This window comes from Ursus maritimus, unplaced genomic scaffold (assembly GCF_017311325.1).
Source record: "Ursus maritimus isolate PB19 unplaced genomic scaffold, ASM1731132v1 scaffold_14, whole genome shotgun sequence".
Taxonomy (NCBI): Eukaryota; Metazoa; Chordata; class Mammalia; order Carnivora; family Ursidae; genus Ursus; species Ursus maritimus.
Genome location: NW_024423786.1, coordinates 58545034 through 58559069, shown reverse-complemented (window position 1 = coordinate 58559069; position 14036 = coordinate 58545034). Strand labels below are relative to the sequence as shown.

At 53.1% G+C, this 14036-nt stretch overlaps 1 protein-coding gene across 3 annotated transcripts in view; it reads right to left on the bottom strand.

The window, feature by feature from the left end:
• KIAA0753 (KIAA0753 ortholog) overlaps nt 1-14036 on the bottom strand; it is a 43747-nt gene that overhangs the window by 18546 nt on the left and 11165 nt on the right. For all 3 annotated transcript variants that reach the window (XR_005834701.1, XM_040629845.1, XM_040629844.1), the window contains 7 exons: nt 12616-12722; nt 11472-11534; nt 10871-11086; nt 9030-9240; nt 3489-3721; nt 1877-2043; nt 438-557 (listed from right to left, as the gene is read on the bottom strand). Coding sequence is in view for 2 of the 3 variants with exons in the window: in XM_040629845.1 (XP_040485779.1) it covers nt 438-557; nt 1877-2043; nt 3489-3721; nt 9030-9240; nt 10871-11086; nt 11472-11534; nt 12616-12722 (1117 nt within the window). In the remaining variant the exon portion in view is untranslated. The remainder of the gene's footprint in view (nt 1-437; nt 558-1876; nt 2044-3488; nt 3722-9029; nt 9241-10870; nt 11087-11471; nt 11535-12615; nt 12723-14036) is intronic.

The window sequence follows — 14036 nt, the reverse complement described above, 5'->3', positions numbered from 1 at the left end:
CACAAACGCAGAGCCCCGTCGTCACTGCTCCCTCCGGAATGTTCTCACCTCACCCCCAACTCGAGCCTGTTCCCTGGGCCCATGAAGCCCAGCTCTCTGCAGCAGGAAGCGGCTCAGCGTCTTCCAGCCTCCGCTCTTTACCCTCCAGCTCTGCCTCAGATCAGCTGTAACAGGCCCTTCCTGCAACTGTAAGTCACTGGAGCTCGGAAGCTGTCTTCCGGCCCCGTTTCTAGACGTCTCCATAGAGCTCAAAACAAGCAACCGGAGTGGTCGGAGTGAAAGGGGCTCGCCGTCCCCGCCTGGCCGTCCGACAGCAGAGCCGGCGGCTGATGCTTTACGTAACCGGCTGTATACATATGCGAGAGAGGAGAGTCCACTGCAGAGCCCGGGGCCCGGGCCCTTTCTTTCTCCAGGATTTGAAAAGCAGAAGCACAAACCTCATTGCTTCCTGCACGACCGCCCCCGTCAACGGACTCTCCTCCTGGGCCTCGTCCTGCTGCAGTGACTGTTCCTTTCTGGCGTCTTTGGGGCTCGGCTTCACCTTCAGCCAGGCAGCACTGCAAAAGAGGCAAAAGCACAGCTCTGGGACCCCGCCCTCCACACCCGCCGGCTCCCGGGGGTCGGCGGTGAGCTACAGCAGGGGCCTGCGTGCGAGCGGGTGCCCAGAAGAGCGAGCGCCCCCGGGGCCCAGGCTCAGCGCCCACGCACACGTTCTCCTCTGCTTCACACTCGTATCCCTGTGTTCGTGAGAAGAACCAACACATAGCTTCGGTCACTAGTTACTTCCCATGTGGCAATGCTTTCGGGAGGCCCTCCGGCCCTCCGCGCACGCCCGGAAGACAGCCCGTGGGCTTGGGGGCTTGCAGTATAAACGTCCACCAACCGATGTTTTCAGAGCTTCCAACTGAATTCATGTCTTTATTCTAACACACACATAAAAACACAGAATTCAGAACAGCTGAACACAAAAAGCACATGATGAAATCAGGCCTGATTTAGACCCAGCTCTGCTATACAAGCAAGACATTAAATTCTCGAGACGTTGCTTCTTCAACTCTGCAGGCTGACGGGCAAGGGCGTCCATTCACGCAGCATCGTTCGAGTCTTAGGGGGAGCCTGGCCCACCAGGCTGCTCCCCCATCACCTGCCAACCTCGCAAAAGGTGGGGCCCTCGCACCCCCTAATTTCTTGCTGGCCCTCCTCCTCATGCTCCTGCTTTCTGCTGGCCTGATGCTGGTTCCTTCCACTTTGCTCTCAAAAACTCCCGTGCCATGGTAAACGAACGCCCCTTTCTCTTAACCAGTTCCCCAGAGACTACTTCCACCTGACCGGCCCCTGCAGCCCCTGGAGGACCTGCGTCCCCCCAGCTCTGTGGAACGGGGCCTTGTCACTGTGTGCGGTAACATGGAGACAGACGGTAACGTCAGCATTACCCTGTCCCCTGCGACATGGTTTTATATTTCAAAATCTTGTCTTGAAATTAGGATTATTTTAAAATATTCATCCTTTCAGCAAAGATTTACTGAATGTCCACCAAGATCCACTAAGGCCCCACACCAGCCACTGGACACTCCGCTATGAGGAAGGCACAGCTCCGGGCCTCAGGCCTCTAGAATCCACTGTGTGGAGACAGGTGGGGCAAGCCTGCGACCCCCACATAGGACCACACGCCCACAGCGGTTCGGGGCGGCTCACGGGAGGTTCCCCACCCCCAGTCTGAAGGAGAAAGGCACCAACAGGCTTCTAGACAAAACACTTATCACGTATTTCTCACCCAAATGAGCTTCTGTTCTTAGTGGCAGCTAAGGCTGCTGCTTTATTAGCTCTAAGCGACAGGGGAGCTCTGCTCTGCGGAGCACAAACCCATCCTACGTACCACTTAGGAGATGCTGGTGGGGACGTGGGGTTCGGAGGCACCCAAGGGGCCCTGTTGTCCCTCACAGGCTGCTGGTTCATTTTCAGTCTGGAGGATACTGTCATGTGCTGCAACCGGCTTCTGCTCTGAGACCGGGTCGGTCTACTTCTTTCAGCCTTGTGGAGACTCTGCAAGAGACAAACATGAACTGTAAAGCCAGATGGGTAATCAAAGAAGCTCGCTTTAACCTCTGACCGGCGGAAGCTTCGGGAGTCCCCACGCTACACCAGAAACCGGCGCGGAAAGCACTGTGGCAAAACCTGGGAGCAGGCGTGCCTCACGCTGAGCATTTCCACACTGAATGTGCCTGACTGTACCTCACACTGAGCATGCCTCACACTGAGCATTTCCACACTGAACGTGCCCGAGCGTGCCTCACGCTGAGTGTGCTCACACTGAACGTTTCCACACTGAGCGTGCTCACGCTGAGCATGCCTGACTGTACCTCGCACTGAGCATTTCCACACTGAACGTTCCCGAGCGTGCCTCACGCTGAGTGTGCTCACACTGAACGTTTCCACACTGAGCGTGCTCACGCTGAGCATGCCTGACTGTACCTCGCACTGAGCATTTCCACACTGAACGTGCCCGAGCGTGCCTCACACTGAGCGTGCCCACACTGAGCGTGCCCACACTGAGGGCCTGTGCTGTACTCCACCCCGCTCCCCTCCCTGGGAAGGGATGGGGTTCAGGGGAGGGTTGAAGTGGGACACCCTGCATTTGCCATCTTTTTATACACACACACACACACACACACACACACAGAGACATACATAATATATTTATTTTTATGTTTTTTCCTAATTAAAAAAAAAAAAGATAAACTGCATGACACTCTTGGTTAAAAACTTAACGTCTCATCTCTAAACCAGGAGCTGATTTCTTCCCTTGTTTCCAGAAGGCTGAATGGGCCCATGGAGGAGGAGCATGCAGCTGTCTCTGAGCAAGAGCGCCAGCTACACGCGGACAGGCCCCGTCCTGACTGACTGATGACACCCCATGAGGCTGATCCAAGCCCGGACCTATCAGTCCCCGGGGACAAGTGCTCAGCGCCCCTCCCTGGGGCCACCTGACAATACTCAGGCCCGGCTGGCGGCGGTAACCCCATTAAGGGTGTTTGGACTGGGAGGCGGTCTTCTGGCCGGTTCTCCACTTCAGTTACGCTATAAACAGAAGCTTAAAATATAATGTAGCTTCAAGCCAGCTGGCTTCCAAACACAGAGCACTGACCCTGCGAAGCCCCTCCATGCGGAGTGATTAGTTCTTTATCAATATTTATCNAGGAAGTAAATCTTAATCCCCTCCAATCTCACACTTGCAAAGCAGAAGCAGAAGAAACAGGATTTTAGAACAGCCTGCCCGATTAAGACCGTGGGATCAAATTCACGCAGCTCTCACCAAACCAGGACAAGAGAGACGCCGGGTCCCGGGAGCAGTATTAAAAACTATTTTTTGTTAAAAAGGCAAAAACCACCCGGAGCCGAGCTAAGTCGGCTCTGTCTGGATGGGTGGCTCAGGACTCCGGCGGCACCACGACCACGGCCAGCTGGCCGCGGAAGGAGCCACTCCGTACCTGAGGCAGCCTCGCTGGCGCCTGGGCCTCCTTCTTCCTGAGCACCGCGCTCCTGGCCGTGGGCCTCCCCGCCGCCGCTCCAGCTCTCGCCGGGGCCAGTGCATCTGCCGGGAAGCGGACGCTGTGGTCTGCAGCAGACGGGGCTTCTTCCGGAAAGATCTCCGCACCCATCGCATCCAGCCCATTCTCCAACGTCCAGGTCGCTGCAGGCGCTGCCCCAGGGGGACACTTCTCTGTAGGACATTTCAGAAGGACAAACAGAGGGAAATGCTACTCAAGTGGGTGACAAGGATTTCCACAGAGAGACAAGCTCCAGACATCTAGCCCAGCCTGTAAACACAGGCGTTTTGCTGCCAAAGTCACTCCTCGCCCTGTGACTCCCACACGGACCCACACGCGGAAACCCGCAGGCCGTGGCTGACGCCCAGGCTCACGTCCCACACGGGCTCCTTCCCGGTCCCTCGGACCCCAGCCCTGCCTGCCGGCCGCCACCACCCGGGGCAGACGCGCGGTATCCCGTGACTATGCCAACGGCATCTCCTGACCGACCCCTTTTCTATCTCCATTTACCCCACCTGGCTACCAAACGTGTTTTTTCTAAGATGTAAATATTTAACTGTCATTTCTCAAAACCTCTATCCACCCACGACTGTCAACTTGCAGCGTGAAAAGAAATAAAACGGCCTTTAGTTGAAGATGAGATGATGTTTTCTACATAGAAAATCCAAGAGAATCGACATGTAATTAAACGAGGAAGAGGTTTCTGGATAAAAGAAAAATATATGAAAATCAGTACCATTCTCACGTATCAAAGTAACTAGAAAAAATAGAAGAGAAAAACATCCTGTGAGCGTCAGCAACAAAAACCATAATGCACTTAGGAAGAAATCTAACCAGAGTCAAAGGTATTTTAAAGGACAGGAATGAAGACCTGAGTAAGTTGTTTTCAAGAAAGGAAAGAACACTGCGAAGGCGTCCATTCCCCCCTAAGCAGTCCGTCATTTCAAATGCAAATTCAATTAAAATCCAAGCAGACCTTTCAGTGGATCGAAACAGGCCCATCCCAAAGTTGTCAGGACGAGTCCCGTCCCAGGCCAGCCCAGACAGCTCCGGAGAAGCACCGCCAGGCGGGGGTGGAGGGGTGGACCCCCAGGTCCCAGGCTCCTCACGCAGCGGCCATGGGGACAAAACAAAACACGGGCCTTGCCTCACACTCAACAAGTCTTAAATTTAAAAGAAACAAAGACAGAAATATGACAGGAAAACTTTAAAGGTTTTATAAGAAAACACAGGAGAAAGGATGAAGACTTTGGGGCGGAGAAGCCTCTCAAGAATAATACTGAGAGGGGCGCCTGGGTGGCGCAGTCGTTAAGCGTCTGCCTTCGGCTCAGGGCGTGATCCTGGCGTTCTGGGATCGAGCCCCACATCGGGCTCCTCCGCTATGAGCCTGCTTCTTCCTCTCCCACTCCCCCTGCCTGTGTTCCCTCTCTCGCTGGCTATCTCTGTGTCAAATAAATAAATAAAATCTTTAAAAAAAAAAAAGAATAATACTGATATACTTTAATTATAGCACACGGCAACTTCCCTTCTGCAGGAAGACACGGTAAACTCCACAGACAGGCCAGAATCTGAAATAGAGATCGCTAACGCGTGTAATGAACACAGGACTAACAGCTAGAATACATTAGAAACATCTACAAATCTATAAGAAAAATAGATACTCCAATAGAAAAAGTGGCAAAGGATAGAAACAGGCAATTCAGAGAAAAAAATCTGAACTGTCAGTAAAAACAAGAAGAGATAATCAGCAATAACCAGAAAAATCCAAACTGAAACAACCACCTACGGTTTCACGTCCACGAGACTGGGGGAGGGGCTGAAGGGGACGACATTCTCTAGAAGTGACATAGAAAAAGGTCGTCTTAACTTTGGCGTAGGGAGAAGCTTCAACAGGACATAAAAACAAACACAAAGAAACGTACAGGAAAATCCTGCTCCATTGGACCACAGTGCTACGCCCAACTCTGTTTGTCACACACAGCACTGCAACGCTTAGAAGCAAGCCGCCTCTCATCTCTGAATATGTATTCACGGCACAGATAACCGAGGCAGGGTCCGCATGCAGAATACTCCTACAAAGAACTCCTATAAATCCATTTTTGAAAAAAAAAGGAGAGGAAGAAAAAAGGAAAGAAGAGAAGGAAAACATGAAAGAGGGAGGGAGGGAGGACAAGAGACTTGAACTGGCACTTCCCAAAAAGGAGCCATGTAAATGGGGTATAAACACATGAAAAAGTACTCACACCATCATTCAAACAGAAAATGTAAATTAAAACCAGAAGGAGGGGTGCCTGGGGGGGCTCAGCTGGTGAAGCGTCTGCCTCCAGCTCAGGTCACCATCTCAGTGCCCTGGGATCGAGTCCCACATCAGGCTCCTTGCTCCACGGGGAGTCTGCCTCTCCCTCTCCCTCTGCTTGTGTTCTCTCTCTCAAATAAATAAAATCTATACATCTGTAAATCAATGAATCCGTCAATCAAACCAGACTGACAGCCGGGGCGCGTGGGTGGCGCGGTCTGGTTTCAGCTCAGGTCTGACCTCAAGGTCCTGGGATCAAACCCTGCATCGGGCTCCGGGCTCAGCATGGAGTCCGCTTGGGACTCTCTCCTCCTCTGCTGCTACCCCGCGTGCCCCCCCTTGCTCTCTCGCTCTCTCTCTAAAATAAATAAATAAATCTTTAAAAAACAAAACCAGAATGACAGTCTACGCACCAAAAGAATGCGCGGCACTGCTCCCCCACGCTGCTGGTGCGCACAAAACCCATAACGCTACTCTGAAAAAAATCTGGGCCTGTTACAGCTGAACAAACGCATCGGCTATGAGCTGACGATGATACCCCGGGAACACACCCAACACAGACACACGTACACATGCACCAAGACACACACACGAGAACAGTGGCTTTCTTTGTAATCGTCCAACCCTGGGAAAACCCCGATGATGAGCACGACACAACGGGGCTGCATTCACACAGTGGGATGCGGCAAAGAGCACAGACAGGGCACAGCTACGCACACACACGACACTCACAAAACGTGAACAGAAAGAGGCCAGTCCTGGGGCGCCTGGGTGGCACAGCGGTTAAGCGTCTGCCTTCGGCTCAGGGCGTGATCCCGGCGTTGCGGGATCGAGCCCCACATCAGGCTCCTCCGCTATGAGCCTGCTTCTTCCTCTCCCGCTCCCCCTGCTTGTGTTCCCTCTCTCGCTGGGTGTCTCTATCTCTGTCGAATAAATAAATAAAATCTTTAAAAAAAAAAAAAAAAAAGAAAGAGGCCAGTCCCAAGAAAATACCTATTGTGTAATCCTATTCCTAGAAGGTTCATGAAGTTCCAAACCCGGCAAAAACCAACGTACGGCATAAAAAATGAGAATAACAGTTAAGTTGGGGGAGGAGACAACAAACTGAGCTGTAAACTCCTATTTTGTGCACTTTCCTATCTGCGTATTCTACTTCAACTGAAATAAGAAAATTAGTTCACTGGATTCGTCCACACCGACACCAATGGCACATTAAAAAATTCAATATTAAAATCTCGAAACTATTTTAAAACACTATCAACATATACCTCTATCAGTTTAACTTAAAAAAAGGAAAAAGTAGAGGAAAAGAAACTCTCTTCACAAAACTGGAAGAAGAAACAGAAGAACATTTCCTCTACTTTGCACGCAGACGTGAGAAACCCCAACAGCAAGCCACACGTATAAACAGACCCCACGAAATCCAGGGAGAAACAGTGCTCCCACTACAGCTATCACCCATATTATTCCGAACTAAATTCTGTCCAGTAAAGGAGAAAGAGAAAAAAAAAAAAGGTATAAAAATTGCAAAGAAAGAGGCAGAACTTTACTTATTTGTAGGTGGTCTCATCTATCTGGAAAAACACAAAAGCACTAAGAAAATCTCCTTATTTCATCAAATCTAAAACACCTAGTGTAAGACGTACCCTTATTTTACGCACCAACGGGAAATTTCAAATCTTAAGGTATCATCAACGTAAGAACACGTCCCGATTTCAGAAATGTTCCACCGCATCCCTCAGAACCAACGAAACGCGGCGTGGTGGCCGCCCAGAGGTCTGGACAGGGTCCCATGGCTCTGCTGGAAGGAGCAAGAACCCGCTTTGACAGGCAATAAAAAGACGATCCCGTTCGCAGCAGCAAGAAGGACCCTAAAGTGAGAAAACGAAATGAACCTAGCAGAGAGTCCAGGCATTCCTAGTATCCCTAGGTCAGGAATTCTCCTATGCCAAATCTCATCCCTATGCCTGGATGGAGAAAGGGCACGATGATGTCACCCCCTCCCCGGCCAGCCTGGGAACTCGGGGGGCCCGTCACACCCCCACGGCCTCTGCCCTAGAACCTGACACGCAGCTTCTCAATTCCTCTGAATACACCATCGCCATCAGCAAACTGTGAAGAAGAACAGAGAGGAAGAGCCTCCTGAACAGGAAAACACGTCAGAAAGATGATTCTGCCCACAAAGCACAGATCTCTGCAGCAGAGAAGCGGCCATAATCCAAGTCAAAGGCTAGTGATTGAGAGAAGTATTTGCGGTCTGTGCAAACCCAGAAAGGACGGGCCCAGAGCGCAGGCCGACCTCTGCACAGCCGTGAGCACGACGCCGGCCCCAGAGGGAGGAGGGCGCGCACAGACACCGCACAGAGGCAGGAGCACTCCCCCGGGAGCACTCTGACCTTCTTCCCCAGAGTCGGTACAGGACAAGACAAACAGCAAGCGAATATTTCCATCCAGACACTGGAAAATTCTTACAATTTCACGACATAAAGTACTTGGCAAGGATGTGGGAAATACACTCGGATGCTCACTGTTCGCCAGAACATCACTGTCGGCCCTGTTCAAGGGCAAGCTGGCAGACTGTCTGACATGCACAAGCCAGCAATTCTGGTTTTGGGAACAACAACAAGTTATTTATTACCTGCACTAAAAACTACACATTAACCGCATGGGTATCTGTGTATATGCATGTGCCTATCATTAAAATCTACATAAACCAATGTTTAAAAAGTGGGGTTCTCACTTCCAGCTCTTTAGGAATCTCCTTTAGGTGACCCAAGTGCGATGATGTGGGAAGAGAGAACCTGACATTCCCCACCCTCCTCTACGGGGGACCCTCCTCTATGGGTGGGAGCCTACTCTATGGGGACGGTCCTCTATGGGGGACCCTCCTCTATGGGGGGAGGCTTCCTCTGTGGGGGGACCCTGCTCTATGGGGGGACCCTGCTCTATGGGGGGACCCTCCTCTATGGGGGGACCCTGCTCTATGGGGGGAGCCTCCTCTATGGGGGGGTGCCTTTCTCTGTGGGGGGACCTTCCAGCCTCCCACCCCAGGATGCACTCCGGTTGCCACTTGCTTCTCTGGGTTCAAGTGCACCTGCTGTGGGCCAGGTTTTAAATCCTGACCTCCCTTCCTCTCTGTCCTCAAAGAACCAAACACCACACCACGAACGTCTCTGGACACATACCAGCAAGGAGCGTCTTTGTCCCTGAAGGCCATCTTGTTTCCTCTGGAAATGTCTCCTTTGCAACGAGGGATCTCCTCTCACTCTTGGGCGAAGGACTCTGCCATCCTTCTAAGGCCCTGTGGTTACCAACAGGAAACCTGCTCTGAACTTCCGTGAAACTTTTCTTCACTTTTTTCGGTGACAGTTTCTTTTCCACGAGGGATTCCAAAGCCTGACATGAAACAGTCCATTACTGTCTTAGATTATCTCACCAAAGTCTGACTGCTGATCACAAGCCCAAAATTAGGCCCCCAGGTAAACGTGTCATTACACGGCCATGTCTAATGGTCAATGGCACGTCGTTTAGTTTGAAAACTTTATTACTAAGGTCATCTACTTAATTAATAAAACAATTCTGCAAGCTCTTTTACACCTTTAGCTCACTGACCAACAGCACCGAGATAAAGAGGGGGACTACTTTTAAAGGCATCGAAATCCACCATACTGTAGAAACGAACCAGTCTTCAGAGCCTAATCCTATGTGTTTTCTAAATGTGTTAATTCTCAATAAAAATCTCATACACTCAAATAGTATTTTCAGCGGGCAAAGGCACTACGTGTAATATACGTTTTCATAAACCACGCAGCACGCCCGGGGCCTTGGCTACCCACCCACCCCAACGTGCCCCGTTCCTACAAGAGCAGTGGGCAGTGAGGGCCTGGCCTCCAGTGGGTCTGTGCAAACTGAGGCCAACTGAGCACAGCCGGGGACTTTCACTCCAGGGACAGTAAGGCAGGAGGACAGCAAGCCATGGGAGGTGCAGCCCGTCAACAGGGCTGCGTGAGTTCCTCGCATTACTGACGGACGGACGGTGTGCAAGGAGCAGCACGTTAAGGTGCTCCTGCCAAACTCCGGGAAGGGACCAGATAAGCCCTTGAGGTCTTTCAAGAATGAAGATGTGCCCACCATGTTTGTGACGGGCAAACATAAAAAGCACCACGTGACCTGCCACGCTGTCGGAGGGTCTGCACCCGACAACGTTCCTGAGCTGAGTCCGCCAGGCACCGGTGCTACCTGCAAACCACACACACCGTGCCAGCGACGGTCAAGGCGGAGGGGCCACAGGGGCCACCGAGGGCTAGTTAACGCCCAGAAGTCTCCCTCCAGTGCACCTGTCCTCCCGGGTCCCACCAACATGAAGGTCGCCTTTCCTCCGTGGACCGATGTGGGGGAGCAGAGCTAACTCCAGTAAGGGAGTCACGGTGGCGTCTCTCGGACCTTCTTCATCGGTGGCGTGCTGGTAATGAAGGCTGTGTGGCTGCCAGCCCCGCAGGAGGGGCGGGACGGCACAGACGAGGGCACCCTGCTCTTGCTGGCTCTGTCCTGACTAGTACCTGCCGGGGGACGGCCAGACATCGCCAGCCGTCATACCAGACCGGAGGCTGTGCTCTCTTATGTCTTCAAGCACCCCTTCTTCCCAAAAGCCCACCAAGACTGCACACTGGCACGCTCATCCAAGCGCTAACTGAAGAGTGCTTCGCTGCTCTCCTTTCCTGTGCTAACAGATTCTCTCTCAAGTGCATGTTAAGGGAATGGAACGTTCTGGTGACTCAACGGACCTGGTTAGCAGTCGATGCACATTCTACACCCAGCCACCCATTCTCAAACAAGTGAGACGCGGTGTTACGGACTAGACTGTGAAAGGGATACGATAAAAACCAAGGTGCGTCCCCTGTCCTCTGCGAAGCTTGAGTTCACCAGGCCGCAGCTTCGTCGTGTCTTCTCCATAAATCCCAACGACGCCAGGCCGCAGTAAGCACTACCTCCCTGCTTAGAAACAAACCCGGAGTCCGTTCCATACCTCGATTTGTCGCAGGATGTCCGCGACCACTTCGGGGACGGGAGAGTCGGTATCCAGCCTGGCAGAGCAGAGCGACAGCTGGCGGATGAGGCCACCCAGCTCCCTAAGGCGTGCAGGAACTGGGTGCTCCCCGCGGTCCGTAAGCTGGGTCACCAACACTTGTAAGGCCCGGATGGCTCCTCGGTGGGCAGCCGCCAGCCGCGACATGGCCCATGACTGGCAATGAGTGAGAGGGGAGTTATTTCAGATTCAGAACTTCTCCACACCAATCCCGCCCTCACGAGGATTTGCAGCCTGCCTTCTTTCCAGACAACTCCGTCCTGTGAAACTCTCTCACAGGAAGGAACTACGAAGTTGAAAAGTTTTCTCGTGACAAACAGTGTTTTCCTTCCTACACCAGCAGCAACAGATCTATTTTCAGAGTCTGTTCCTTGGAGGGCCACCCCAAATGCAGGATATTTACAGTGCTCGTGCCCCCCAGACACGTCTCTACACGCACCGCGTGCACGTTAGTGCAGAGAACCCACACGCACGACACCCCCAGACGCTGGACATGCCATTTGTAAAGAAGCAGCGTTCCTCGTAACGGACCGCGCCATACCTTCTTCGTGTGTCTGATCTTTTGTGGACTCAATTTATCCAACTCTTCCTGGATCTCTTTCACCTGTTTCATAAAGGGGGAAAGTGAAGACTTCAGACCCGTGTGCTGACCTGTCTTGTCCCAATATAACCACTGTTTAATTCAAGTCACTTGAAATGAGACAAGGCTCTTCACTCGTGACCCAAAACACAGTCCCCAGCTTTGAGTTCGAGACGGTGAGCGGAGCACAGTGTTCCCCTCCCATCCCTTGGTCCCAGCGTCATGGGAATTTCCCAGGAGGGAGTGAAGGCGGGGGTGGCTCTGAAAAGGTGGGAGGCCACGCTGGAGCGGGGGCTGCACCGCATCCAGAGAGCCCTGACGGGGTCAGATGCGTGTTCCAGAACGATCTTGGCGGCAGCAGTGTGGAGCAGGGCTGACGCACAACCTCCAGAACAGTACGGAACAAAGTCTAACTCAGGCATTTCCTTTTAAATGAGAGCATTCAGCTTTTGCCTCAAGCAGCAGAGCCAGCATGTGTCGTCAGTGACAGGAAAGGAGTCGAGGGCAGACTCACGGGTAAGGCACTACAGTTAAAGCAGACATTTAAAATCAATCTATCTGCAACGTCAACAACGTGAGCGCCAGTTCGTCAGCCACGAAATGTGTCCCGAGACCCCCTGCACGCCTCCGTCCTTCACTGTGCTGCAAGAGAACCACGCGATCTGGCGTTCCTCGGCGTCTCGCCCAGCACAGGCGGGAGACGGGGGCAAAGTGATGGGGCCCGTCCCTCCAACGCCGGGCACCAGCTGGGCCTGAGGGCCTCAGGGTCAGCGATCCACTGTCCACGCGACTCTGTCCACAGAAATACGTGCTGTACCAGCGCCGTTTTCCAGGAGAGGAGTCACATTCTCAGTAGATTCTCAAGAACCTATGACCCCAAAAGCCAAAAACCACCCTTCAAGGACTGTGGCCCTCTACTCACGACACACAGATACGCATAAAGACAGAAGGCAGACGACCCAAAGGAAAAGAACCACGTGTCCACAGGGTCAGGAAACAAACACCACAGGGGTCACGCAGGACACTGCGCTGGCGCTGCTGCGACGGGGAGGCGGAGCTGTGTGCAGGGCCCCAAGGCCGGCGCCGCTCCCCCCACGCCCCGTACCTGCTGCTGCAGGACGTACAGCATCCGGGCCGAGCGCGCGGCTTGCTCCTGCCTCCTGATGCGGACTCGTCGCTCCTCGTCCGGATCCAGAGCTGCTTCCGCTCTATCTGAAAACAGCGTTTCCCCAAACGTGGGTTATACACGACGCACAGAAACGCGTGAGAACTCCAGTTATTCCGAGAGAGAATAAAGCTGAAGGTCTCTGGTTTTCCTAAAAATAAGAACGGAGCTCCCACAAAAACCCCTCCAGCAGCCAAGAAACGAGGAAGGAGCGGCCCGCGCGAGACTCGGATGGGAGGACGTGTGCCGCAGCCCGAGCCCCCGCCACGTGCAGTCCCGGAACCGAGCCGGTGACGGCTCCGCCGCTGCCAAGCGCCGCGGGCTGCTCTGCATTGTCTGCATTGAGCCAAAACCTGTAACGCTTTGTTTCCCCCGGAAAACCCTTTATTGGCCTATTTTATCCTCAGCAAGATTTCTTCACTACTTTCTTATCTTGAATCCTTGCTTGATAGGCTAGGACTGCTTGGACGTGCAAAGCCTTCACGTGTCTGTCGGAGCACACGCTTGTGCACACGGGAGCCCCACGTCTCCAAAACGCGCTCAGGGACACTGTTTCGGGGGGGACTCTGAGGGGCGTGCGGCGTCCACTCCCGAGGCCGCGGTTTCCGAATGTTTATCCCAAACGAGCACTTACGCAAAATCCCAGGGTACAAGTCCGACCAAAGCCCTGTGTCATCAGCGCAAGCGTATTTTATAGACTCAAATATTTAACACTGACTCATTAAAAAGCCAAATGACGAAAAAACTTTTGTTTTGAAAAAAGGAAAACTTTGAACGCAGGAGTTCTGGGCACAGACGCCCTCTCACGGGAGCCTACAAGCCAGGCTTCTGTCTCGCGTGGCCGCGCAGCGCGGAGAAACGCGGGCGCCGCAGACGTGCGTGACGTCGCGGGCACGGCTCAGACGGTCTACGGCACCGCACCCCGAAGCACCCGGGGCCGTGGGGGCCCGTGGAAGGCGGCTCTGTGGAGGGGCCGTGCCACGCCGCGCCGCGCCCACGACGGGTACGCAGACACTTACGCACGAACAGGTTTCCACAGCGACCTTTCTGCTACGGCGCAGAAGCTACGGATCCGTGACAAACGGAAATTTTAAACTAAAAATGAACAAACGAGGGGCGCCCGGGTGGATAGGTCGGTTAGGGGTGTGACTTCTGATGTGGGCTCAGGTCACGATCTGGGTCATGGGCTCGAGCGCCACGCTCAGCGGGGAGTCTGCTTGAGACTCCCTCCCTCTGCCCCTTCTGCCCCCTCACATGTGTGCACACCTGTCTCTAAACAAAATCTTAAAAAGCAGAATAAAATAAACGAGAAAACACCCAAGCCAGTCCTTCCCCCGAGTTCGAGGAGCCCTCTGTAAAGG